Below are 26,932 nucleotides of genomic sequence, written 5' to 3'. Positions count from 1 at the left end.
CCAAACTGTAGTCAATGGTTTATTGTAGTTCATTTAAATAATGTTAAGATCTATTTGCAGAGACTACTATACTCGTATACTAGTTGCTGAATCATAGGTTTTCTATCACAGTGGATATTTCATATAGTAATTTGTTTTACCGTAAGGATCATTTTTACTTTGTCAGGACATTGACATTTGAGACTTGAGTGTTAGCTACTTAACAGCAACATTTTTAATGTAAGCTATAACCTAAAAAATTTCACAGCATCATCTTAGCTTATTGTTTATCTCCTGGTTTATATTTTTAACACCACAAGTTTTAATGCATTTTGTTTTAAAGACATTTGTCAGATCACAGATGTTTAAGCAGTAATGAATGCGTCAACAACAAAATAATAACACAGTCTCTGCTTGCAACCACATTGCTACCTGGAAAAAAGAAAACCTAAAAGTCCTAAAATATACTATGCTTTGGAAAATGGAGTAGTAATGTGTACAATCTTGAGTGCTCGTGTACTCTGATTTGTAAGAGCAATATCATGTCATGGTTTGTCATCAAATTAAGTTAGGGTATTGCTTTGTTCTGGGTTTTTTTTCTTCAGAATTTTATCAGAATTAGTGCTGTGCTTTTCAGCCAATGATCTTCCTAAAATCTGATACTCCAGATTTACTGTTAAATTCAGTGTCCCTCTCTGCCTGCTGCTCAACAGGACAGTGGAGTCTCTGCTCCTGAGGCCACTCTCGAACCAGGCCACTCTGCCCAGCTTCACACTGCAGTCATAAACCAATCAAGTCTTGACCTCTGCCTACTAGACTACTTGGCTCAGGACTGGTCTTCTGAGTATAGGTTTGACTACGATTTCATTCATTGTTGATGATTTACTTTCCTGTTGATAGTGTTTTCTTCTGTTATTACGAAAATGTATTCATGTTATTTATATACATATATATATATATATATATATATATATACCTATATATTAATCATCATCATCCTCAAGATATAACGGGCAAATCTAAAATCACTTGCTTTCTGCTACATTTCTGATTTGAATTAACAACTCATCCTGTCGTACAGTCTCCAAAGTGACCAGGAAGAGATCACCTTCATAGTGTTCAAGTCTCTAAGAGAAAATAACGAAGACGATGGTGAAGGGACGGAGATGAAGAAGGCTGAGTTGGATATAGCAGTGCATGTTAAATATGACCAGGGACAAACTGTGGTTGCTATCCACTCACCATATTGGATGGTGAACAAGACAGGCAGGTTGCTGCAGTACAAGGCTGATGATATCCACCGTAAACACCCCCTGGACTATGACATGCCCCTGCTCTTCTCCTTCAAGCCTCGTTACTTCCTGAAAAACAACAAGGTAAGAGGGTATTAAAGTTAATTAAAAGAAAAAGGTTATTTGTTGTTTTCTATTTTATATCTCTTCTTTATTAGCACAATTGTGGACATGATGCAGCTTTATGGCTTAGGGTTCTGAAGTTTCTTCAAATCATAAGTGAGAATTGAGAAATGATAGTCATATCTTTGAAATCACATTCATTTTCACAAATAACCATTTGTCTTAAATACGCACATGTGTTGAAGACATCCTTTTGCATTAGAAGAGTCACTGTAGAAGAACATCAGAGGGATATTGTAGAAATAATTAGACAGGTTTTTTAATTAAATCATTTAATTAATTAGTTAAAGACATCCTATCACCAACGGGAAAAATACTCTAGCTTTAAGGCCAACTTGAAGTAAGTATGTCTTAGCTTAAACTCTGGAATAGTGAGATGATCCAAAGATTAATATCCATACCCTCTTTTTTTTATTTCTGTCATTCTTTTCAACCCCTTAGGTCCGTCTCATGATCTCAGACAGTGAACTCTCTGATGATTTCTCCCTGGATACAGTTGGCAGCCATGGAGATGTCAAATGTAAAGGCCGATACAAAGATTACCTGGTAAGATTTCCCACAGAGAACGTCAAATGTGTTTGTGCCAGATGTATTGAATGGAGATATAAATGACTTTTGTATGTAACTAAGGCAGGTTTTGTTATTGAATAAGTTCACAGTCTTTTGTGTGATGCCTGTCTGACCTCAGGTTGGTGTGAAGATTGACGCAAGCAGTTTCAGTCTGACCCGCATGGTGTCCTTCGTGCCATTTTACATGCTGGTCAATAGAACCAAGCACAGCGTCTTTATATGTGAAGAGGGCCAGGAAAACTGGACCGAGGCTCAGCCAGAACAGGTCAGAGCCAAAACTGTTCTTGTTTACATCTGTCTTTCCTTGCAGCCTGTGAATTATACTGTACTTAAATGCTGTATACATTCACTAACATGGCAGCAACAAATGAATAATATATCATATGGTTTTCACTCTCACTACCATCAAGTACAATTATGCTTGACACGTTAAACATTTCAATTCATTTTTTACTATAAATTAAACGTCTGGAGTAGGATTTTACTGATTATAGATGTACAGGTTGTGTTTTTCAAATACTGAATGATTTACTGTGTAACATTTGCAGATGAGACCCTTACTGAACAGTGTTATTGATCTTTTTTTTTCTCCACATTTAGTCAGCCATTCCCTTCTGGCCTGAGAATGACACCAAGCGGGTAAAGATCAAAGTAGAAGGTTGTTTATTGCCTCCTCAGACTATTGACTTCACACGACCAGAAAATTGCCTATTGCTACATCTGGACAACTCTGTAAGTACACACAAACACAAGTGTTGTCCCTTCCTGTTAAGTAATTTGTTACAAGCTGTAGTGTATTAAGACCTTGTTATCATCTGTGATAGTTGATGTTCATGTATATCTAATCCTGATGACATGTACTCACATTGACTTGCAGAACATTTAAGACACCCTCATACTATGGTTGCCTCCGAAATCCTATACTATCTAGTAGGCTAAAACAGTATGTGAGATTTTTAAGTACTATACATGAATTGCATTCTCCTTCCTGTGAAATATGGCTCACTGGACACAGTAGTGATGACAATGTTCATAACAAATAGACAGCGACCAAGACAGCTCTGTAACGGAAATAAAGCTAAAATTTAAACACTAAAAATCAGTGATATTGTCACCTGCTACCATTGTACTAGTTGCTTTCCTTTTGCCAGTAATTCACACCCTAAACTTGAAGCTGTAGAGCTGAGGTTGGCGCAAGTTGGCACAGGTTTACCATGGTTATGTGTCTCCAACCAGGCTCTCAGGAAATTATAGCTTAATGCCTCCACAAAGATATATACCACATTTTATTCACACAAAAGTATGTTGAGCGATAATATACATATTGAGTATGTTGTGCATAGTATGCTATTTCAGACGCAGCATTTATTCCAGTTTGTAGACTGATGTATGTTTTTTTTTTTCCGCAGGTGGGTGGGATCGCTGTAGATGTGAACTTATCAGAACACTCGGCCACAATTCGATTCTCTGAGTATCACGACGGCGCAGCCCCTTTCCTCATTATCAACCACACAAAAGACCAGACTCTGCAGTTCCATCAGAGGTGAGAAAAAAGAAGGACAGTCAGAAAAAAATAAACAAATTGAAACTATTAAGTTTTGTCAGCACTAAATACTTACTGGGTGGGATATATTTATGAATAGAGGTGCAGACTGGGGAGGAGAAAGTTGGATATCTAACATGAGAGATGAAGCATGTCTCCATGGTTCATTGTGTTATCAAACGTGATACTGATGTAGGTTTTAAAACCACAGAAATGGAAAATTACAGTTGGTGGGCGGCTTAATAATGGAACTGACTAAGACCAAGAGTGAATGAGAAAATGAGTGAGATGTTTTTTAAGTATTTACTCATGATGGATTGACATCACATCATTTTGGTGAAGTTAATCTTATACTAAAACAAACCTTTGTAGGAAATTCTGTTTGATTGGAACCTGTTATCTTCAGTTAATGCGCGCAAAACATTTTCTCTTTATTTATTTCCTAAAATTTAAATTGATTCTTTAGCGTGATTGTTGTCTTTAAATCTGCTTTTGTGGTCCAAGTTTCTTTTGAATCATGTTTTGATGTGCTACACTGGCCCTGAGAGAAAGAAGTGCCCAATCAAGTGTAAATAGAAAATCTCAAAAATCAAAGAAGGACGTTTTGCCAGACGTGCCATGTCTATTCATTCACTCTGTTTTATTTTCATTTTATTTTTTGCTTATTTCTTCCTCAGATGTATTATTTTTTAAATTAAGTATTTATTTATTTATTTATGACTCACTTTCTAAACAGCAGGTTTTCATTTTTACCAAAAGAGGATATAGCATTTCCTCATGCACAACATTCACCATTTCATTGATATGTATTTTGCATATTTGCCAAATAATGACATGCTTCTCTTTTTTGCAGCACCCTTGACCGGTTTAAATTCTTAAGTCGTTTAGTTAATGCTAACTTACAGTGTTTATTTTTGCTGATAGATGATTTATGTTTTTGTGTTGTGGGTCATGCAGCGCCCGGACAGAATCCACGTGGGTGGCTGACGAGATACTCGACCTCTCCTTCTCAGTGGAGGAGGACAGGTAGAAAAATATAAAAAGGGGAAACTGTTCTGACACACTCTGAACTCAGCAAAAGACTGCCTCACATGGCGAGTAGAATGACTAGCTAATGCAAAATGAGGGAGGGAAACAAGGATGACACCAGGTGGAAGAATTAAGAATAGCATGAAAATCAAGAAGGATCCAAAATACTCTTTAAAAAAAATGATTTATGGGGCAGGCACACAAATGATGCTGCACGTAATAATGAATTTGTGTATTATTATAAGGCTAACGTCACAGTCACCTCAATGTGACAGCACACTTGCGTGCAGAGTGTGGTCAGATCAAGAGTGCAGGTAAAGATAAGTCAAAGAAGACTGCTACAGCTCTGATTCTGGTTTGTCTGTGTAATCTGCTCCTCACCCTTACCCATGAGAAATAAATACTGTATTAGCCTTGTTAAAAATGATATCATAAGACATTACTGTGCTCCATTTAAATATGTGTATCACAAAAATTCCTTACACTTTGTTTATACTGTATGTTTCAAAACTGACATCCACTTTGTCACACTCAAATTATATATTTTAAAAGGACCTGCTTAATTATTCATCTGATATTATTGATCTGCTAGAAATGTAGACTCATCTAAACTGTTAAAGGACCATGGGGTAGATTAAAAGGAGCAGGTTGGACATCTAAACCCATTTTTTCAAGTGTTAAACCTTGATACCTTTCCACAACCTTGTAGAAATACTAGCTTTGAATGCTGCTGACTGGCTGGGATTCTGCACAGCGGGATCACACCTCTTGCTTCTTACAGTAGTAATGTTGCTTTGACTAGTATTCCCTTATTTTCCATCTCCATCTGTAGCTTTTGACTTGTTTCATTTTCTTATGTCTGCTTTTGTCTCGTCCGAATCAAGATCGGTATCAGAGTGAACATGCATATTTTAAACAGTATCTCTGCTTTGGAGGTATTGGGGACTTTTCTGTGTTTGGCCATCGTTGTCATTTTCTGTCTGTTGATGGGAACTGTTTGTCTATTCTGTCAGACAGGTACTTTGGATTGGATGGCTGTTTTGGCGGTATATTCTTGGTGGCTGGGCTCCGTTATATTGTCCTCTGTTTTTCTGTACCGTTGTGTTATTTTTCTGTCATCTCAAATCAGTGGAATTTAATTTTTTGGTCTTTAGTAGTCATAAGTAATGTTACTGATATGTACTGGCATGTGTGTCTGGGTGCGTGCAGCTCTCAGAAGGAGGCGGAGCAGGAGGAGCTGGAGGCTGGGAGAGCTGTGCACTACACCTGGACTGAACCCACTGGTTCCAGAGAGCTTTTCTGGAAGTGTGGTACCTACAGTGGGAAGCTGAAGAGTGAGGAGGTACTGTGCTCTATCAGATCAACTTCTCACCTTGTCAAAAGGTGCTTCTGACTCTGCCTTTTCAATGGATAGCAGGAGCCGGTCTGCTTTCATCATTAAAGCAAAAATGTTTACCTTCTAGGTCTAAAGGAGCTTGTAGATATCACACTCAGTACTTTAACTATGCCCAACAACAGTTTTGAAAACAAACAAACAAGATGATCGAGAGTTGTTAGCTAAAGCATATGATAACAATAAGGTCATTTAATAGATACAGTCTCCATAACTACCAACTTAGTGGCTCTATGCTAATATGTATTATTACTGACATAGTGTATATTTAACTGTGTTGCATGTTATCTGCAGCTCACTTTTTGAAATATAGTCTCAAATTTTTCATAGAGGCAATTTTTATAGTGGCAGTATGTGATGTCAAATCGTTTATGTTTTGTAATGACGTGTACGTCTGTCTGAGTCTATTTAAATGGAGTTGGTGTGTGTGCTTGCATCTTCAGGACCTGCATGAGGACATGAACAGTGAGGGGAAATTGTTTGTGATCTCCTTTTATGAAGGTAAAGTACATTGAGCTTGAAATTAAATGCCCAGACCTATTAAATGTATTATGCAACTTTGATTTGCACAGTCTTTAATTTACTTTAAATAATCTTCACAATTGCTAGTTTATTGCCAGTGTTTGAATGTTGCCATGTAGTGAGAACGCACTTGCTAAAAAATTTTTATTTATTGTTGATCCAAAGGTCTCCAGCGTGTCGTACTGTTCACTGAGGAGCAATGTATCTACAAGCTACTCGGTGAGAGCGAGAAGGCGCAGCTTGCCGAGCAGGAAATCATCCTGTCGCTACAGAACGTGGGCGTCTCTCTGGTCAACAACAGCAGCAGCCAGGAGGTCTCCTTTATTGGGATCACAAGGTAGATAACTAGCAAAATACATATATGTGTACAAATGTAATAAAGGACAAAACTGGGCGTGGTTCATGTTATGGCATAGATATTGATGACAAGTCTCTGTTATGCAGTTCAATTGTGTGAAAACATCCAGCCACAGCCATCATAGACTCAGATGAAATTTAATTGTTTTGATTGAAGTAGCAACAGAACTTTTTACCTACAAATCATGTGATTATAATACTTCAGTAAGATGCATATGTATTTGTATGATGTTAGGCCTCTCCAGGTTATGCTGCAGCTATATACCATGCAATGATTTTACTCTCTTTGGTTTCTCTTTTCTTGTCACAGCTCTGATGTGGTGTGGGAATTAAAGCCTAAGAAGAAGAGTCGCTGGAAGACTCTGAGCACCAAAGAAGCTGAGATGCTGGAGAACAGCTTCAAAGAGTACACTGAGTCTGGACCTGTAGACAATGCCATCGTTGACCTGGAGAACAACTTCCAGGTGAGAGACTAAATAATGTTTATTCAGTTTCCTGGTCTGATCTAAAAAGTGATTAATAAAATTTGAAAATGGTTAACAAAGAAAGCTGTCCTTTTCATGTAAACAATAAGCTTTAGTTGCAGGCCTACTTTTTTAAAGCATGGTGGTTTTTGTCATTGTCAATCCAGGTGTCCTTTACACCCAATGGCTTGGATATGCGGATGCTGCAGCCATGTGAAGCTCCTCTCAGGAGGCACTTCCTGCCTGGGGTGAAGGTGGAGTACAGCGTCTCCCCACGACAGAGTGCCTACCGTGTCCAAATCCACCGCATTCAGGTGAAAAGGAGTCAAATATATAGAAAATCTGTCTGTATTATAGGTCTACAATTTATTTGAATGACTTCCTCAGCATTTGCTTATCAAGTCCTTGAGTCCTTAGTTAACTAGCTTCAACTATACATCCTTTCCCCCTACAGATCCAGAATCAGCTACCAGGAGCCATCTTTCCCTATGTTTTTTACCCTGTAAAACTGCCGAAATCAATCACCATGGATGCAGGTCTGTTAATCCACTTTGTAAGTCATTTTTAAAATGAGTGTGTGCTGCTTGTATTCAGTATTTCATTCTAAAATATTATTTTATTTGTACTTTTCTTACAGAACCCAAACCTCTAACTGATATCAGCATTGTAACCAGAACAGCAGGACACTCTGATATCTCTCGCATCAAGTAATTGTTTTTCATTTGATTCTTCTCTCACTTTACCTCCTGTGCTTCCCTGCTGTCTTTGTTTGTTGGGTTGCACAGTACTGTATTTGTGCTCCGTTCTGATAATCCAATAATTTTATACTCTGATTTTGATCCCAGTGCCCCGAAAACATTCATATTTGAACTGGTTTCCATTTTAGCCACATTCTGGCATACAGTTCTTGGATTATGTTTTATGAGTTTTGCTCTAAAATAGTGATGGGAATGTTTGTCCCCCTCAGGTACTTCAAGGTGCTGATTCAAGAGATGGATCTAAAGCTCGATCTGGGCTTCCTCTACGCCATCCTGGACCTGTTCACACCTGAGAATGCCAGCATCACAAGCTCAGAACAGGAGGTCAGACACTCACATATCCAAAGACAGTTAAAGTGTAATTCCAGCGCAAAATCATGCCATGGTCTGTTTCAGCACTTACATACATCAAGTAAGCCATCAAGACAACGGAGAAACAAAGAAATCTGGTAGAGCCGCTAACAGCCAGACGTGGCTACAGTTAACACTGATTAGCTCGGGGCAGTACGGTGAAGACATTAAAACGTCTTTTTTAACCACTAATACTGCTCAAAATAACACCCAAACCTCTGCTGTAGCATGAGAGCCCTTACACATAAAACGAAGCACCAACAACGTAGTTAGCGAACCTGGAGTTTATTAAAAGAGTGTTTTGAAAGACTAACCAACTGGCCCCGGTACCACCTCCTCCCGTAGTAAAGTCCAAGTCGATTACCAGCTGCAATCCTAAAGGAAGGAGCCCATTGATATTGATGCTTCTTTTTATGTGTAAGGACTCTTATCATGCTACCGCAGAGGTTTGTGGTTATTTTACGCCCGGCTTTTAGCTACCGGATTTTTCCATTTGTAGTTTATACATGAAAAAAACTTGATGGCTTATTTGATGTATACAAGTGCCAAAAAAGACCATTGGCTGATTTTGTGCTGGAATTACACTTTTACAGAACCAGTGTTTTGTTCAGAATCCGTGATACATAAGTTCAATCTTCACTGACCTCAAGACTCATTGAGATCCGTTCTGACTTTTGTTTTCTGTGCCAGTTTAATTGTGTTTGTCTTAATCCTCTAGGTGGAACTGTTTGAGAAGGACATAGAGTACATAAAGACAGAACTAAACCATTCCTCTGCTGCTGACACCTCTCCTATCAGCCTCTATGAGTACTTCCACATTTCCCCCATCAAGGTTTGTACAGTACGCACTGTGTGTGTTTATCATAGACCGTGTATGTATATATTTGTACGTAGTTCATGTTGTAATTCCTGGTTAGGAGTGAGTTTCTGCCCTAAGCAAAGAAGTTTTTCAGGGTCTTATGAGTGAGGAGAAAAATGGAGCGTGAGATGGACAGGCAGTTTGTTGCAGTGTCAGCAGTGATGCAGTTTTTGTACCGGAGTGTTGTGGTGAAGAGGGAGCTGGGGGCAGAAGGCAGGCTCTCAGTTTACCAGTCCATCTACATTACAGCCCTCACCTGTGGTCATGAGCTTTGGGTAGTGACTGAAAGAACGAGACTGCATATACGAGAGGCTGAAATTAGTTTCCTCCATTCCTCCTCGAAGTTGCTGCTGCTCCTTCGTGGTAAAGGGGGCCTGTTGAGGTGGTTCAGACATCTGATCAGGTTACCTCCTGAGCACAACCCATTAGAGGTTCTCCAGGCAGTCCAACTGGTAAGAGACCTCGGGGTAGACCCAGAGCGAGCTGGAGAGATTATAGATCTCGTCTGGCCTGGGAACACCTCGGGGTCACATGCGACCCAGCCTTGGATAAGGGGATGAAAATGGATGGATGGATGGATGGATGGATAATTCTATGATTATAAAAATGGTGAAAAAATATTGAGCAGCAATTTTTTGAGTGTTGTTGCAATAGTAATCCCGCTTAGTACGAGAGGAACCGCAGTTTAAGACATTTGGTGTATGTGATTGGCTGAGGAGCCAATGGTGCGAAGTCCAATATTGAGTCCAATATTGAAATCTCTAGAACAAAACTACAATGATAAAAAAAAGCAAAGTATTTATTGTTGAAATGAAAAGAAACACAAATAAATCTGCATCAACATATAGTCACAAGACTCAGCTAGAGAGCACATTTCTGCTGTGAGCTTAACACCAGAAACTTAGTCATGTTTTTTTTTCATTTGCAGCTGCACCTGAGTTTCTCTCTGAGTACAGGAGGAGAAGACGGCCTGAAAGAGAAGCGGGATACAGAACTCATTCCTGTCCAGTCCCTCAACTTGCTGCTGAAGAGTATCGGTGCCACACTCACTGATGTGCAGGATGTCGTCTTCAAGTACGAACACACAGAAAACATATCACTCACACACAGTTACTAGCATTCATTTATTTTTGTGTGATTTGCTGTCGGAGGAGTCCCTGCTACTTGACTGATCCTGTCACTGATTTCAGGCTGGCCTTCTTTGAGTTGACCTTCCAGTTTTGTACCACCCAGCAACTACAATGGGAGGTCATCAGACATTATTCAAAGCAGGTAACACACATGCACAATAACAATGCTATAATCACTCTTAACACTCTAGAAGTGTTTTCATGTATTACAGTTTTTATATCCCTCTGGACATTATGTATCAAAACTTTCAGAATTAAACTAACCAGGGGGTGGCTACGACTCATCTTACCCGTTATTATTTCAGGCTATTAAACAGATGTACGTGCTAGTGCTGGGCCTGGATGTACTTGGAAATCCTTTTGGACTGATCCGAGGACTGTCTGAGGGAGTGGAAGCTTTCTTCTATGAGCCTTATCAGGTAGGAATGTAATACAAGTGCTGATGAGTGCTAAAATAGAGTATCAATGTTGCGGCATTAAAAAAGTTAAAGTTTAGTGCTCATTATTTAAGGTGAACATTTACATGATACCTTGTCTTGAACAGCTATTAAAATAGACAATGTCTTCATGTCTTCTTCCTGTTTAATTGTAATCTGTGCTTTCCCAGGGAGCCATACAGGGGCCTGAGGAGTTTGTGGAAGGAATGGCTCTTGGGGTGAAGGCTCTGGTGGGAGGAGCTGTAGGTAAGAATACGGCTTATATAAAAATCTGTAAAAATTTGTCTGGTCCTTATGGGAAAAAACAGAATAATGCTTTCTTAGGCTTGTATGTGTGTGTCTGTGGGATGGTTGTATGGTTTGTGATGATCTTTTTGGTGGTGTTCAGTGTTGTTTGTTCTTCTATATGTAACAGGAGATGAAGCAATAGGTCATAGTAACAGTTTTAAGAAGAAATAGACATATTTAAGAGTGCTGTAACTATAAAGGCTTGTATCTACCTAACAGGGGGTATAGCAGGTGCGGCCTCCAGGATCACAGGTGCCATGGCAAAGGGTGTTGCTGCCATAACAATGGACGAGGAATACCAGCAGAAGAGACGAGAGGCTATGAACAAACAACCCAGTGGTCTGAGAGAGGGCCTGACCAGGGGTGGAAAGGGATTAGTGTCTGTACGTACGCACACTTTCGTTAATCAGCGGAAAAATATACTCTTGACAACACATGTTTTTTAGTGTAAGAATATATAGTAATGACCTTTCTCTTGCAACTCTTGTTCAATAATTTAAACAGTACAACTAGTGAGAAGAATTATGTAGATTTGTCTCTGGCCTGTAAGAGGGTCTGCCGTAATGAATGAATTGCTGCAACTTGGTAATATTGTTGTTTTGTTCTTTCAGGGTTTTGTCAGTGGTATCACAGGGATTGTTACCAAACCTATTAAAGGTATGTTGAATTGGCCCCTCATACAGATTTTAGTGATAACATTTGGTGACTGCTGATATAAAAATTGAATGGCCGAAATAACAGCATAAAAGCTAAATATTAGTACGATGTAACTGTGGGTTCTGTCCTGTTTGTGGAACAGTGTAGCAGCTCTGTTTATTCCAGGAGGTCCTCATATCAGTTTTCATAAATGTGACGATGTGTTATTTTGCAGGAGCCCAGAAGGAGGGTGCAGCAGGCTTTTTTAAAGGTGTTGGGAAAGGCCTGGTCGGTGCCGTAGCCAGACCTACAGGAGGAATTATTGACATGGCCAGCAGTACTTTCCAAGGGATCAAGAGGTTTGTTTATGTCTATGTATGTCAATGGATGTGTGCTCTGGTGTTCATGTGCTTACATAACTAGTGTATATTTGCCTGTTTCGCCTGCCAATCTGACAGTCGAATCGTTGCAAAATGTGCAAAATGTGGTTATGAAACAATGGATCATGGGGGTGCTGAATGTCTGATTTTACATACTTTCACACTCGTATGTATGTATATATATATATATATATATATATATATATATATATATATATATATATATATATATATATATACTGTATGTAGATATATACACACACCCCTGTTTCATGAGTTTTCAAAAGGCGCATTTTGTCTCATTTTCAGGGCAGCAGAGACTTCACAAGATGTCACCTCGTTGCGTCCTCCTCGCTTCATTCACGAGGATGGTGTCATACGACCATATAAGCAGAGGGAGGGCCTCGGCAGTCAGATGCTCCAGGTAGGACAAAAAAGTCTAATCTGCTCTCCAAAGACAGACCTTGGCTAATAAAGGTTGGTTAATATTGTTGATTTGACTGAGGTGAGGAAAACTTTAATACAACGGAATATTGTCACTATTTAATTTTCTTTTAGATTTCTGTGACTTTACCATGTGTTAAGTAATGCATCCATTGTGCACTCTAAACATTTGTGCCCAAGTTTGCTAGTGGACTGTGACTGTGTGTGTCAGTGTGCATACATGCAGGCACACACATACCGACATTCATTTCTTACAAAAAAGGAAAATTATCCTTGCACTTAATTAATCGATTGTATTGTCCCTTCCTGTTAATAAAGAGAGCAATCCTGCTCAGTTCTCAGTGATTAAACACAAAATAACACATTTGAAACCAAAATAAATAAGTGATAATGGAGGAAAACACTCAACATTTTACTTTAAAGCACAGTGTTGATTCACTTATTCATAGGCAATTAGTGTGTAATTGTCAGCAGCAGGGCTTCTGTGTATTGTGACTACCTCGCTGTTTTTGCTCCACACTGTTACTCAAATAACACAATGTAGTTAGGGTCTTTTGGCAAATTATGTTTGCCTTTGAGGTTTCGGCTTAACAAATTCTTTATCAGTACATTGAGCTGAATGTGATTTAGCAGAATGGGTTTCTCATATTAGTATATTTAAATGTATCTTTCAAAGTAATTCAGTTCTGCGTCATTTAAGCTATGAGCATAAACTGTGGGTCACTTTGTGCTGCATTATGTAGCAGTCGAGCTGGATGGAGTGGGTTGCAGTCATTGCTTTCGAGTCTCAGGTCAGAGCTACCATGTTTGCCTAATAGTAAAGATTTACAGATAGGTGACAAATTAAAGTGCCTCAGTAGGGTGTTGGGCCTCAGCGAACCTCAAGAACGGTTTTGACGCTCCTTCGTAAAGATTCTACAAGTATCTGAAATCTACTGGAGGATTATTCCCTCATTTGGCGTTTTGGCGAAGGTGGTGAAAAGTGTTCAAAGTGTCCAAGACGTCACTTTGGTCCAGATCTGGTGACTGCAAAAGCATTTTCATTCCTATCAAACCGATGTCCTGTGTAGAAGCATCTGCATCCCTTATGTTTCTCCTGTCATTTAATTCAGGCTTGTCCTTTAATTTGTCACACATCTGTATCATTAGCTTTACACCTAGGCTAGATTTGTTTGTCTGGTAATGTGTTAGTGACAGATTATTCTCCTATGCCAAATGAAGACTAATGGCACGTGTAACACAACTATAAATCAAGTGGAAGTGGATGTCACATTTCATGCTTTGTTTCTGTTGTAGCAAGTTAAATACTGCTGGCTTCAAATAGATTGTGACTGCATTAAATTTACTTTTTACTTTGGGTGGATGACTCTTGACAGAAAAGCAGTTTAACAGAAACAAATGGCATTTAGACAAAAATATAAAGAAAAGAGACACAACGCCAAACACTCTCACCTTGGTGTGAGAGGTTTTGATCTGTCTTCAATCAACAGTGAGACGGTTGCTGTCTGGGTAGAAACAGGCTTTGGTTCTCTCTGCTCTGACCTTGACTGTTCTCTCTTGTCGTGTCCACAGAGGAGATTGGCCGACAGTGAATGGCGTAGAAGTGGCTCAGAGGATGAGGGTGATGAGTAAAACTAGCTAGAAGTGATAGCTGTAGCGTAGCGTTAGTGCTTTGTCTGTGCCGGAGTCAAAGTTTGATTTCAACAAAGCAAAGAAAGGACCCTGAATAACTGAAGAAATGTGTTTTATTTACATAGTATTTTTTTTTGTTTTTTAATAACTTGATGTGTAGATTATTTTTTTTGACTGTCTTTATCTTTTATTATTTAACTCCTTCTCTTCTTTCATAATTTTCTTACAAGCTACAAAGGAAACTTTTCTTTTTCATCGTTTATGTATTTTTTCATTCTCCAAAAAAATCTTGACATCATCAACATTGTCTTCTTTCTTTGTGACTTTGTTTGTTTTATCATTCTGTCATTCACTGCCACTATTCACTGCCCTTCTGTTCACAATAAAATGTTAATATTTTAAACTTGTACCTGCCATTGTCTTTGTCTTTGTTTCATCCCATCTTTCCTCATTAACCCACAATATTTTCACAGTTTTTTTCAGAGGACCATTTTAACTTGTGCTTATTTACAGTATGCTGTTGTTTGAATTCACTTGAATATATGTTATCATGATACATGGACATCTTGGCATTTATGTTTTTAGTCCAATTCAGAATTATCTTTTAAGTCCTGCTGTTTGTTTAAATATTCACTCACTCTCTTTCTTGCTCTCTGTCTTTCTTTAGAAAATTGAGAACGGACGTTTCGCCAAGTACAGATACTTTGCTCATGCCAAGGTCAATGAGTCAGATTTCCTCATGATAACCAAGAGGTGAGTGTTTTTGGCATCTGATTTGTCTGCCTTTTCCTTTTCTCTTCATGATAGAGTTGTGTTGGAGATGAGCATTACATTTAATTTTTCTCTTCATGTTCACAAACACCCATGAAAATGTCAAATCCCAGATCATTTTGACTGTATGTTTTTGATCCGCTGTAAACTTTATTGTGTTTTTGTAAATGGAGATAATATTTCTGTGCCCTTTTGCAACAGTATACTGTATCCTTTACCTATGGAGTCCTAACCCTCTTAATGTCGTTTCTTTTCAAGGGGGATATTTTTTGTGACCAAAGGCACATTTGGCCAGCTGACCTGTGAATGGCAGTATCTGTTTGAAGAGTTCACCAAGGACCCAATGATTGTAGAGGACCGCAGACTTCGCATTGAGGCTAAGGTACAACAGCAAACTTTTACACCTAAGATGCACATCAGAAGTTTCCTTGTTCCCCCAGAGGAGACTTGCATTTTTACAGATTTATAACTGGTTTTAAACAATCATTTAGCAGATAATTGCACTAAATGTGTTCTTGGTCTCGTGTACCACAGGAGAGAGTGAAGTCCGTCTTCCATGCCAAGGAATTTGGGAAGATCATAAACTTTAAAACTCCTGAGATAGCCAAGGTAAGTTGGCCATTTCCTTATGTTTATATAATCCTACGTGGAAATGATTGTGCATAAATGAGCTCTAACTATGGTTTGTGTTTCTTTTTAGTGGGTTCTTTCCAGATTGGACGACGCAAGAGAGAGTTTACCCAAATACTGAGTCATCAGGAAGAGCGACAAATGATAAAAAAAAAAAAAAAAATACACACAAAGTCTGTGTGTGTCAGTGCCTTTGTTATTTACTGCATGATACTTTACCTACATGTGTGAGTCATGGTAGATGATGCTGCGTACGTGCGCCCGTGTGTGTGCGTGCCCGTGTGTGTGCGTGCTTACAAGAGTGCTATAAAGGGGCAGCATTCTCAAATTAATTTACCACAGAAGCTCAGCTTCACTCTGATTGCACTCATCCTTTCGCACATGCATAATTGATTTTTAATGATTTATTTTACGAGAGGTAATGCAAAGTCTTGAGTTTACAAATGCAGCTTCTCACTGTCTGCTTCTGTCTAAAATGATGATGGAATTTCAGGATTACATAGGCCTTTATTTCGCAAAACACAATTTAATTCAGTTTCAGTTTTATTGTGTTTGGCTGTAGAAGCTACACTGACATGCAACATCTAGTAAGAGACATGGTAGAAAACCGCTTGATAACATTGAGGCCAAGTTAACCATAGTTTTTTTTAGCACATTTAATGTTGTACACTGTAAAAGGGAAGCTGATTGAAGTTGTGTGTATGTAACACATAATTCAAAATGTACTTTTTTTTCAAAACCCTGTTTTTTACTCAATTTTCACGTTTCTTTTTTACATCTGCAAGAGGAAGACTGTTCAGTGTGATTTAGAGCCGCATGCTATTTTTATACCGTACTGACATGTATCAATCTGCTGTATATTGATCTAATATATTATTGATCTGTATATATTCATCCCCACACAATAGTCTGTATTATGGCGTTACAGATTTTAATTTTGTGATTTTTATACCACACATATGCAATGCCAATTATGTTGATGAATTATGCAGAGAAAGGTATATTTAAAAGAAATGAATGCTAATTATTAACAGCTGCTGTTAACTCTTATGTACATTTAAAAGGTTTGCTGATGTTTTGGGGTGCACCGCAGTTTAATACAACTAAATATCTCTGTTGACATTTATGTTTATGTTATGAGCAAAGTGTTCACTGCAGTGGCTTAATTACTTTCCTCAGTGTTTTAAAATACATAATAAAATGTGTTTCAAATGTATTTCTTGTACCCAGAAAATCCCAAGCACACAAATTGCACTCTTCATTAAGTAACTATAATTGTTTATTGAAAATGTTCATAAATATAATTTCCATTCCTCCTGAGAAGAAACAGTTGTGTAGAGTTTTCCAAAGCACAACTTGGATTATTTACATCTAAACAAACTCAGTGGCTGTGCTGACTGTCCTGAGTAAATAAGGCACAGGTGGCTTAGTGCTAGAAAAAAAATCTACAATATTAAATCATAAAACTCAGGACTAAAGGCACTCCTGCAGCTTCTGCATGAACAGAAACCATATACTATACTACTATATATTACTATTTATATTTTTAAATAAATAGCCCAAATGTTATTACTTCACACTGATATTCTTCTACAGCACATTTCTATAATGGCATGGGGAAAAAACTACAGTACACAAAAACTACATTTCAGACAATAACCTACAAAAACAGTAATTTGGGTGCAGTATGTCTGTTACATTCGTGTTCTCTTTGGATGGATTTTTACAGGCACAAAAGATGAAAATATTTAAACCATTTGGATTAAAGAAACCATAAATATTGGATCTAATTGCTCTCTAATAAGACAGCCAAGAAAAATAACTGTAAAGTTTTGTTTTAAGTAATTCTCCTGTCTTGGCTCTCCTCCCGCTCCTCTTTACACTAGATTGAACTCCTTCAGGTTGTGTCTGAGGATGGTGTCTTTGACAGCCACAAAGACAAAGCGGATGTTTTCTGTGTCCGTGGCGCAGGTGAAGTGAGGGTACAGCGTCTTGTCCTTGTCTGGATTTTGTTCTTGATACATTTTCAGGATGAATTCTTGAGCAGCTGTTTTATCCTGTTGAGGTCCTGCAATTCAGGGTTGACATTATTTTAATCATAGAAATCAGTAAATTCAACATCAAAACGTTGTAGTATTTGTTTAAGCCTGAAATATATCACTAAATATGACGAGAGACCAAATCTGAGACATTTCATTGTTTTGTATTTCCTCTTTTCTGCTTCGTTGCCAGTTTATTGGTGAAACTAGCGAAAACTAATGCAGTCTAATACGACACTCAATTATTCCTTCATGATGGTTAGCTACACGTTTTTGTTGAAACTGTTTAAAGGTCCCATATGATGTTAATTTGTTTAGGTTCTTACTTGTTGTACTTGTATTTTGGATTTCTACTAGAACATGTTCACATGCTTTAATGTTAAAAAATCACATAATTTTCTCATACTGTCTGAATACATCTGTATTCACCCTCTGTCTGAAAGAACTGCGTTTTAGCGCCTGTCTCTTTAAGCTCCCCTCCCGATAAAGCCCAGTCTGCTATGATTGGTCAGCCTTTCCAGGTGTTCTGGATCTGCGCTCTCAGTGTCTCTGGACTGTCACTGCAGCCGGGGACTGACTGTAGCGTCACTTTTACCTTGCAAAGTCTCTACTGTACAGTGGTGGTAACCGCGTGTTTAAAGACAGTCTCTAAATACAGACTGTGTGCATTTCTCTGTGGATTGAGTGTTTTGATACTTTCACAGTATTTATAAAGCACCTAAACCTGCTTTATAAATGATAAAGAAAACCTCATTGGGAACATGGGACCTTTAAAAAGAGAGGCGTTTGGAGGATGAAATTCTGGTGCTGTTGAAATGCACTGTATTATACAGAGAGGTTTATTTAGTCTGCCCTTATTGATATAAATGGGGAGGACAAAACAGAAACACCTGTCAGTATGCAGGACTTTAGTAGGTGTTCCTAATAAATTAGCGAGCGTTGTACTTCACAAGCACAAACTTAATAAACTAACCTGTGAATTCAGGGAAGTAGGTGGCTATATGAGAGTACATGATCTTCTCCTTGAGGATGTCAGTCTTGTTGAGGAAAAGTATGACGGAGGAGCGCTGGAACCAGGGATAGGTTATGATGGTTTTGAACAGAGCCTTGCTCTCCTCCATACGGTTCTGAAATGAAAATTACAGCATAGAAAAAAGTAACAAAGACATTTTTTAAGGGTCCAAGTCTGGGGTATGATCTGCTGTTGAGCTGAATTCTCACCTCGTTGTCGCACTCAGCCAGGACCTGGTCGTACTCGCTGAGCGCAACCAGGAAGATGATGGAGGTGACGTTCTCAAAGCAGTGGATCCACTTCCTCCTCTCTGACCTCTGACCCCCCACATCCACCATCCTGCCACAACAGCCAGTTGTCAACAACAAGCAACGTCAACCTGTGATGCTTCCTGCTCCAATGCAACATACTTAAACCTTTACCTGTTAAACTGTATGGTATATCTCACCTGAAGATGACATTCTCCATGTCAAAGGGGTATTCGATGATACCCGTGGTTGGCACTCGGACTCTGAGGATATCCTGCAGGTCGGGTATATAAGAGGGTTGAGAAATTCGACCCAGGTCGCTGAGATAGCTGAAAACGGGAGGAAAATGAGCCCAAGGAGAGCAAATTCAAAGGAAAATAACAGTTGAGGTTTGTTAGTTTGTTAGAGTTTGTGTAGAAAGGTAGAAAGAGCCGTAATAATAAAACCCTGATGTGTCTTACCATACAATGAAGTGCACTTACATGTTGATTAAACGCAGTGCATCATCAATTAAGTAAGTATTGACATTGAATTACTGACTGTCTGTTAGTGAGACATAGATGAGACGTTAAAACCAAAATCATAGGAAAGAAGTAGTAGATAAGTACAAATACAGTGTGTTTTAGCACTGCATTTGCACAGCTAAAAATAGAAACCACAAGCTTAGAACAGTTGCTTTTCTTTTCCCTTTTTATCATCAGTAGCTTCACAAAAAAGGAAACTTTATTAATGCTAATTTTTTTCATCTATGTCATCAGAAGGGACAGCTCCTGTGCTCATTACAGTCTTTGTACTTACTAAACATGGCAGCCTGACACAGCAAGATAAAGAGGGTGGTTTATTCATGTATTGCCCAATATTAAGGTCTCACTACTCAAAGTCTTCTCCATCAAATACTTTATTTCTTTACTTATTTAAATTGGGCTAAAGTAGTCAGGTTTGAATATTCTCAATCAGTATAAGAATACACACCATGCGCATGTTTGAATTGAAGGTATGATAATGCAACCTGTTGTTATTCAATACATGAGGAGTCAGAGAGGTACTTACTTACTTAAGGGGACATGTTATGCTCATATTCAGGTTCATGCTTGTGTTTTTGGTTTTTAATAGACTATTAAAAAAACTAAAATTTTCTCATTCTGTCTGAATATACATGTATTCACCTTCTATCTAAACGCTCCATTATAGCGCCTGTCTCTTTACGACCCCCCTCTTAAAATCCTCTGCACCACCATTGCAGCAGTGTAGCTTCCCCTTCTACCAACGTATAGTATAGTATAGTATAGTGAAGTCCTGATAGTATAGTGAAGTCCTGATGGCTTGTTTAAAGACACACTTTCTGAATACGGGCTGTGTGCATTTCTCTTTGGATTGAGCATTTTGATACTGTGAGTATTTATAGAGCACCTTGACCTGCTATAATAAAAAAAGACATGGAAATATTACTTCTTGAGATATGGGACCATTAGGTCCTCTAGACCTTACTCTGTGGAGTTGAGGCATTACCTTGTTATTTTATCTACCCTCTTTTATATCTGTGGTAACTATTAGAAAGAAGTGAAGAGAGTAGTGTGTATAGTATTGAGCAACAAGTTATACATCTAATGCTCACTATTTGGTGGAGTCGGACAGCTGGTATTCCCTGCGTCGGTCATAGCACTCCTGTATCCCTGCATCATCCCAGAGACTCCTGATAGCCTCTGCAAAGTTTTTATCAAACTCCTCCACCTTATCCACTTCCACCTCCAGGACTGAGTTTGCGTGGCTCTATGGACACAGACATACAGACAGACAGTCTGTCATTTAGAGAACTTCATTCCACGTGTCCCACATGTTTATACTGTGTCAAATTTACAAAATGATAAGTCAGGCTTGTAGCTGAGTCTGTGCTGAAACAAAGGACAGCATGTATGAATGAAAATAAAGTTGAAAAAAATGTATCAAAATGAACCTGGATTTAAAAAAAACAACAAAGGTAGCAGACCCAGTTCGGCTCCATCTGTACAGTACCTGGTTCTGGGGATTAGTGAAAGATATGTTAAGTGCCTCCATGGCTCGGGTCATGGTCTGCATGGATGTGAAGATGTTCTGGTAGACCAGTTTGGCGTAGCTTTTCTTGTCATCATCTGTGTATCCTCCTCCATGGATAATCCGCATTTGTTTGATAAAGGTACTCTTTCCACTCTCTCCAGTACCTGTTGGATACAGTGAGGGTTAAATCCATATCACATTCTGACACTCATCTGTGTGTTGCTTGTTACTACGAGTCAAGTTGAAGTACAATATTATAGTACAGTCACCTTTGTATTGAAAAAAAATCCATAGTGCAATAGATCTATCTACCTGATAAACCAGCAATTGTGTGTTTTACCAACTAATTCATATTCTGCATTTTATAACCCCCCACAATTACATTGGATAAGAGCAGAGACAATATCATCTCAATGTGTGTGTGCATGATAGTTTCATGAGGCTCTGCAGAGTGTCAGCGGTGTGTGTACACAAACAGGCTTTCCACAAACAGACACACACCCTGTTAAAAGGCCTACATTTAATGACTATCAATTTTAAATTCACTAACTGTCTTTGTAAAACACACACACACACACACACACACACACACACACACACACACACACACACACACACACACACACACACACACACACACACACACACACACACACACACACACACACACACACACACACACACACACACGTCTCTCTTTAGTTCGTACAGCACAAGCTCCTAATTTTCTCATTCAGACCACATGATGCTGAATCTATTTGTTTAACAAATGTGTTTTTGTCACCAGACCTGAGTACTGAACGTTGCTGTGTGTGTGTGTGTGTGTGTGTGTGTGTGTGTGTGTGTGTGTGTGTGTGTGTGTGTGTGTGTGTGTGTGTGTGTGTGTGTGTGTGTGTGTGTGTGTGTGTGTGTGTGCGTGTGTGCGTGTGTGCGTGTGTGCGTGTGTGTTTGTGTGTGTGTGTGTGTGCGTGCTTCTGTGTGTGTGTGTGTGTGTGTGTGTGTGTGTGTGTGTGTGTGTGTGTGTGCGTGTGTGTGTGTCTTTTGGTATACACCTGCATCTGTATCCCTGCCTGTCAGCAAACTGTGTTGAAGCTCTGTGAAGACTCTGAGTGGGGATGCAGTGTTCCCTGGCTGTTTTGCATGACATCATGAATACTTGAGTCTTTACATTTTAGCAAACAAGGCTTAGACAAATTGTCCGTGATTTGAATGCACCCTGTTTACAAGTCAAGTTTCTTGGAGATTAAGGGGGGTTTGGGTAAGACGGACAAGTAAGCACTGAAATGGAGGCAAATCACGATCCTGCATGTCTGCCATGACAGAGTCATCTTTAAAGTAGCTCAGAGGCCTCACTCGTTCATCACTGTATGCCTCCTGGTTTTTAAGTCTCTCGTAGGATTTATGTGAGGTTATTAAGTTCATTCTTATTGTGACTTGTCCCTGTCTTTAAAGGCACTTTACTCGATATTCAGAACATTAACATTGTAGCAAACAACTATTTTCTGTGTAAAGATATAGTGAAGTAATGGGCTGAGAGCCGTGTCGAGGCAATCCCACCCACTTTTTTTTTCATTATTTTGAGTAGAGCACCTTAATGTGGGGTTTTCCGTAGTTAGTTCAGTGGCTCTAAAATCTGCACTGTTCTTTAAAACTTTCCTCTTTGATAAAGCTTCATTAAGGGCTAGTAAGCCCTAACTATTTAGGGCTTACAAGCCCTTAATGATGCTGCTATAGGCCTAGTCTGCCGGGGGATAAAACTGTTCCTGTTCCTCTGAGCTTTTCTCCTCTCTGTCTGTATCATTCATGTCTCATCGGTGCAAGTTACTAATTCAACTTCTTCCCCGGAGATGTTTGTGCTTTGGTGTTTCGCAGGCCTCTGCTGATCGTGGTGGTGCCTGCTTCCTGCTGCTATTATCACTACTCATGTAAACTATCATGAGTTTTATAATAGATAAGCACACATACAAATTAAATCCTGAATGATTTGGAGATGAATTACTGTTCAAATTAAAGAAACATTTAAAATGCTTAAAGGGACACCACTGATTTTACACTGTTTTGTTGCATAAGCCGTTAGGACTTCTGTACGGTTGTGATGTCACAACTATACTAAATAGAGTACAGTGATCTCCAATAAATATTTCACGAATCTCAATCCTCTTAATTCTTGTTTCCCCATGTTTTGCCAACTAATTCTGTTTTCCTCTTCATGAGTTAGACCGTTCTTGTTGTCTGATCTCTTTGTGTCTTTTGTGCTTGCATTAGTTTTAGTTTGTTAATATTTAATATCGATACTACATCTATTTAAATGTACACGTCTACATGGTTGATATTAGGGCTGGTCGATATGATGTACTGCATGTTTTCTGGTCATTTAAATAAATGAATTCTCTATATGAAATAATCACTTGGTAAAGCTTATGTTTGTATACTCCTCAGGTATTTCAGATAACATCTTCTGAGTATTTGGTTTAATGTGATCGTTATTGTCAATTTAGACAACGTTGTGTATCGTTGTATTTTTTTTTCATGGTATCGATTCAATTGTAAGATGATAAATGATCATATTGAATTATCTCCCAGCCCTAGTTGGTAGTCCGTTATAATACTTTATTCCTGCTTTCTTTATGCTTTCACTGTTTTTCCAATGATGTCGAGGAGCAGTGAAATTGACCAGTACTTGCACACTTTACTGTATAGAGCAGTGTTAACATGTTTGCATCGTCCTACAGCTTTTAAAGTCTGGTGACTGAATGGACAGAAGAGGCAGAATGTGTTGATCTTTTATTCCCCTCCAGGGACCTGACTGTGACCACTCTAATGAAACCCACTGAGAGCTCTGAGTCACTCAGGTAAATACATGTTATTGTTAAAATACTTCACAGATGTCCAAGATTACAGATTACTTTATACCTTTGTCAGCTAATTGCTTATAATACTTTGACTTACCTGGAAAAATCTTTAAAAAGTATAGAAAGACGATGCATATAGTGTAATTTATATAATAATATCTCTAACCATGACTGCACTTCAGTTCAAATTCTGCCAAATTGTTCTTTTAATGTCAAGAGTTTTTCAAAACGTACACTGAACTGGTATGTCCATCAGACATGTAAATCTTTGTATAGCTATTTCACCAGCCTACTGACCTGTTTTCTGTGTCTTTTCATATAAACTCTCAGAACGCTCACAACCAGAATCCACATTTTTTTTAAAAATTTGCCTACCACCTTTTTTCAGATCTAAACTATCAATGATGTGCGTGTCATCTACCGCTCATTGAGCTTATAAAATAATTTTCAAAACAAATTCAATGGGACTTCCAATAAATTGTGTCAAGCCCTTTCAACGAAAGCAGTGGAGGCAAACCCACGGCTCATGTCATGTCCGTGGCTGGATTTGCATTACTTTTGCATGAGACGCGCCCACAGCAGCTAGTTATGGCTTTCAAACACACCACTGACCGAAGTCTTGACTATGGCTCCTGTCCCTGAAGTGCGCCCACGCTGCTGCAGTAAAAAGAAAAAACTCTTGGTGTCCAGAGCACCGATGGAGTCATCGATACTCTTTGGATGTCATGTGACAACTCTCTGATCTGTGGAGTGTCCCCAAAGCTACACAGCTGAACACAGCACCATAGCACTAAAAGAAAAACCTGGGTTAAAGTCTCAAGCCCCTTTCTCAGTTGGCTTCAGACCTGCTGAAGTGTCCTCGACCGAGTCAGTGAACTCACAGCACGAAGTGAGCTGTGTGTCCCCACCCTTCACTGTCACAGGACAAGTGAAAAACTTGGCTTTACATGATAAAAATCTCTATAAAAGCCCAACCATGCTTAAACATCACAACCATGCAACAGGACAGCTACCCTGAAAAAAAGTCCAGTTGTCTCATCAGAGGGAGGGACAATATCATCTGCATGTCGCCTTGTTTCAGTATTTCTGTGGCAGGTGTGAACTGCTTTTATTATTATTCAAGATTCAAGGATTCAAGATTCGAGAAGCTTTATTTATCCCGAGGGAAATTATTGTGCAACAGTTTCAATACAAAGATGGGAAAGGGTCAGAGTAATAATAAGCTGACATAAATCAAATCAAATAAAGCTAACATAAAATAAATCAAACAATTAACTAATGTGACAGGGTGCAACAGACATTGTGGTCAAACGTAGCTATTATCAAAGATAGTGTGACTTGTTGCTGCTCATGGGGGAATTGTTGACTCTCTGAGTGTCTTTACCTACTCGATATGTAAAGTGTCTTTACACAGCTTTTGATATGCTTTGGCACTGTAATAAAAAAATAATTCAATTCAACTCAAGTCCAAAATACACTCATCAATGGCACGATCATGGCGCACAGCTGCTCATTCACACCCTGAATGTTAACGGGGAAAGCCAGCGCGCACTGCACCACATCCGGAGAGCAGAAAGAGGAATGAGTATAAAGGAAATGTAGAGAACAGTTAGATATGAAACTTGTGCCTGCTCATGACTTTAATACTGGATGCTCAGTCATCTATCAGCATCTTTCCAACTCATCAAACATTTGAAGAGAATAGGCTACTTTTTATAAAGTGACTGTTTATCCCGACATTATAAAATGTAAACTTAAAGAGTTAAGTCGACAGGCTGCTGATTGCTATCCCACCGATCCCTGCATGCCCAGGTGTGGTCAGGAAGCAGTGAGGTTTTCCTTCAGAGGCACATTTTTAAGAGCTTTGAACGATTGTTTTTTGATATTTTGGCCGGAAAGGGACAGAAAGGGTAAGGATTGAGGTACGCGCCAAGAGTTTGATCCCATCTGGAGCATATTTCGGTCTATATTTGGGGCCACCGAGTATTGTGTGAGAAGGATAAGTCAGATGTGCGGGTTTGATCCCTAGTCAGTAATGCTCACCTAACAGCAGCAGCTTCAGCTCCCTGCGAGAGTCCTTCTTGTCTCTCCGCAGCTGCTTCTCGATCTCCTCGTTGATCCTCTGGTTCTCTTTCTCCTCCGCCGACACGCAACATCCAGCCATGGTTCAGACACACCGGCTCGCTCTCCAATGAGCCCTCCGCTGAAAAATGGATAAAGGCTGTGCGCGCAGGTGTCCGCGCCCTCTTCTCCAAGCGCTACCCCTGCCTCACTTCACCGAGTCAGCGGGAAAAGACGCAGAGCATCTTTAAAAGTGATGACTTCTCCTTCCTCTTTAAGTGAGAAAAGCAGTTAATTGAGAAAGATAAGGGGCTGACTAGTTTTTAAATCTTTTTATAATGAATATGCCGTGGCTAAAACAGAAATATCTGCATTTAAAGGAAAAGGTCCAGGGATATATAGTGGGGGAATTAAAGGCGTTGACCCTCTGAGTCTGAACCGGGAGGACACACAACTTTATCCTGCCTGCTGGGGAGGGCGTGGCACACTGGCACTGGCTGCAAATAGAAAGGGATAAATGCTCGCTGTGACTCTACCATGTCACAGCGAGCAGACTGTGACATGGTAGAGTAGGAGCCCTGCTTTAATCAAAGAAAGATGCAAAAATACATTTTAAAAAGCCTATACAAGTTGGTGCCATAGGCCTGACTTATAACTGCAGGTGCAAGCTGATTTACTGTTAAAAGTGTAGTAATCAGAGATGTATTACAAGGCGTGAAATATCCTCTGACGCTGCCATGTCTGCTAACGGCCGCTAGGGGTCAGGAAGGCCAACTTTGAGTGAGTGTGAGTGAGCGAGTCTTCTCCTGGGTTTATGAGAAACTTTTCGTTTTCAACACTTGGAATCTTTTAGGAGGAGGAAGCCAGATATTAACAGTTTGGGTCCATTAAGCATGAACAGTAGTGTTACAGTAATGTAATCATGATTTAATAACTCAAAAGAGAGAAAACAAAATAACTGGTAGATGAAATAATGCAAACATACATTCATGAAACTATCAAATGAAAGATAGAAGCCAAATACATTTCACAATTATTATAAATAAATACAATGTACGACCCTGTGGTGCTTTTCCTTTCTCCTCTTCTAGATTGGTA

At 39.1% G+C, this 26,932-nt stretch overlaps 2 protein-coding genes across 4 annotated transcripts in view; one reads left to right on the top strand and one right to left on the bottom strand.

The window, feature by feature from the left end:
• The window catches only part of vps13a (vacuolar protein sorting 13 homolog A), a 39,357-nt gene extending 22,594 nt beyond the window's left edge, over positions 1 to 16,763 (top strand). For 2 of the 3 annotated variants that reach the window (XM_083912517.1, XM_083912516.1), the window contains exons 49-76: positions 693 to 829; positions 1,061 to 1,355; positions 1,836 to 1,940; positions 2,083 to 2,229; positions 2,565 to 2,696; positions 3,374 to 3,507; positions 4,465 to 4,533; positions 5,746 to 5,878; positions 6,373 to 6,430; positions 6,617 to 6,788; positions 7,119 to 7,272; positions 7,440 to 7,586; positions 7,727 to 7,808; positions 7,910 to 7,979; positions 8,240 to 8,354; positions 9,100 to 9,213; positions 10,169 to 10,314; positions 10,431 to 10,512; positions 10,676 to 10,789; positions 10,978 to 11,053; positions 11,315 to 11,478; positions 11,707 to 11,752; positions 11,967 to 12,090; positions 12,421 to 12,535; positions 14,855 to 14,940; positions 15,217 to 15,340; positions 15,493 to 15,567; positions 15,659 to 16,763. In XM_083912517.1, coding sequence (XP_083768643.1) covers positions 693 to 829; positions 1,061 to 1,355; positions 1,836 to 1,940; positions 2,083 to 2,229; positions 2,565 to 2,696; positions 3,374 to 3,507; positions 4,465 to 4,533; positions 5,746 to 5,878; positions 6,373 to 6,430; positions 6,617 to 6,788; positions 7,119 to 7,272; positions 7,440 to 7,586; positions 7,727 to 7,808; positions 7,910 to 7,979; positions 8,240 to 8,354; positions 9,100 to 9,213; positions 10,169 to 10,314; positions 10,431 to 10,512; positions 10,676 to 10,789; positions 10,978 to 11,053; positions 11,315 to 11,478; positions 11,707 to 11,752; positions 11,967 to 12,090; positions 12,421 to 12,535; positions 14,855 to 14,940; positions 15,217 to 15,340; positions 15,493 to 15,567; positions 15,659 to 15,709 — 3,267 coding nt within the window. In that variant the 3' untranslated portion in view covers positions 15,710 to 16,763. The remainder of the gene's footprint in view (positions 1 to 692; positions 830 to 1,060; positions 1,356 to 1,835; positions 1,941 to 2,082; positions 2,230 to 2,564; positions 2,697 to 3,373; positions 3,508 to 4,464; positions 4,534 to 5,745; positions 5,879 to 6,372; positions 6,431 to 6,616; positions 6,789 to 7,118; positions 7,273 to 7,439; positions 7,587 to 7,726; positions 7,809 to 7,909; positions 7,980 to 8,239; positions 8,355 to 9,099; positions 9,214 to 10,168; positions 10,315 to 10,430; positions 10,513 to 10,675; positions 10,790 to 10,977; positions 11,054 to 11,314; positions 11,479 to 11,706; positions 11,753 to 11,966; positions 12,091 to 12,420; positions 12,536 to 14,854; positions 14,941 to 15,216; positions 15,341 to 15,492; positions 15,568 to 15,658) is intronic. The other variant, XM_083912518.1, reaches the window with a different exon arrangement.
• Positions 16,764 to 17,465: 702 nt separating this feature from the next.
• On the bottom strand, positions 17,466 to 25,937 carry gna14a (guanine nucleotide binding protein (G protein), alpha 14a; the record flags this gene model as incomplete). The annotated part of the gene is made up of 7 exons (XM_083912682.1): positions 17,466 to 17,656; positions 18,601 to 18,754; positions 18,849 to 18,978; positions 19,088 to 19,216; positions 20,503 to 20,657; positions 20,901 to 21,085; positions 25,817 to 25,937. The coding sequence occupies 7 exons, from the start codon at positions 25,935 to 25,937 to the stop codon at positions 17,466 to 17,468; spliced, it is 1,065 nt and encodes a 354-aa protein (XP_083768808.1).
• Between the last annotated feature and the right edge of the window lie 995 nt (positions 25,938 to 26,932).

The sequence above is a fragment of the Echiichthys vipera genome (assembly GCF_963691815.1).
Source record: "Echiichthys vipera genome assembly, chromosome: 4".
Classification (NCBI taxonomy): domain Eukaryota; kingdom Metazoa; phylum Chordata; class Actinopteri; order Perciformes; family Trachinidae; genus Echiichthys; species Echiichthys vipera.
The sequence above is the reverse complement of the archived record's forward strand: the minus strand, read 5'-3'. Positions and strand labels throughout refer to the sequence as shown.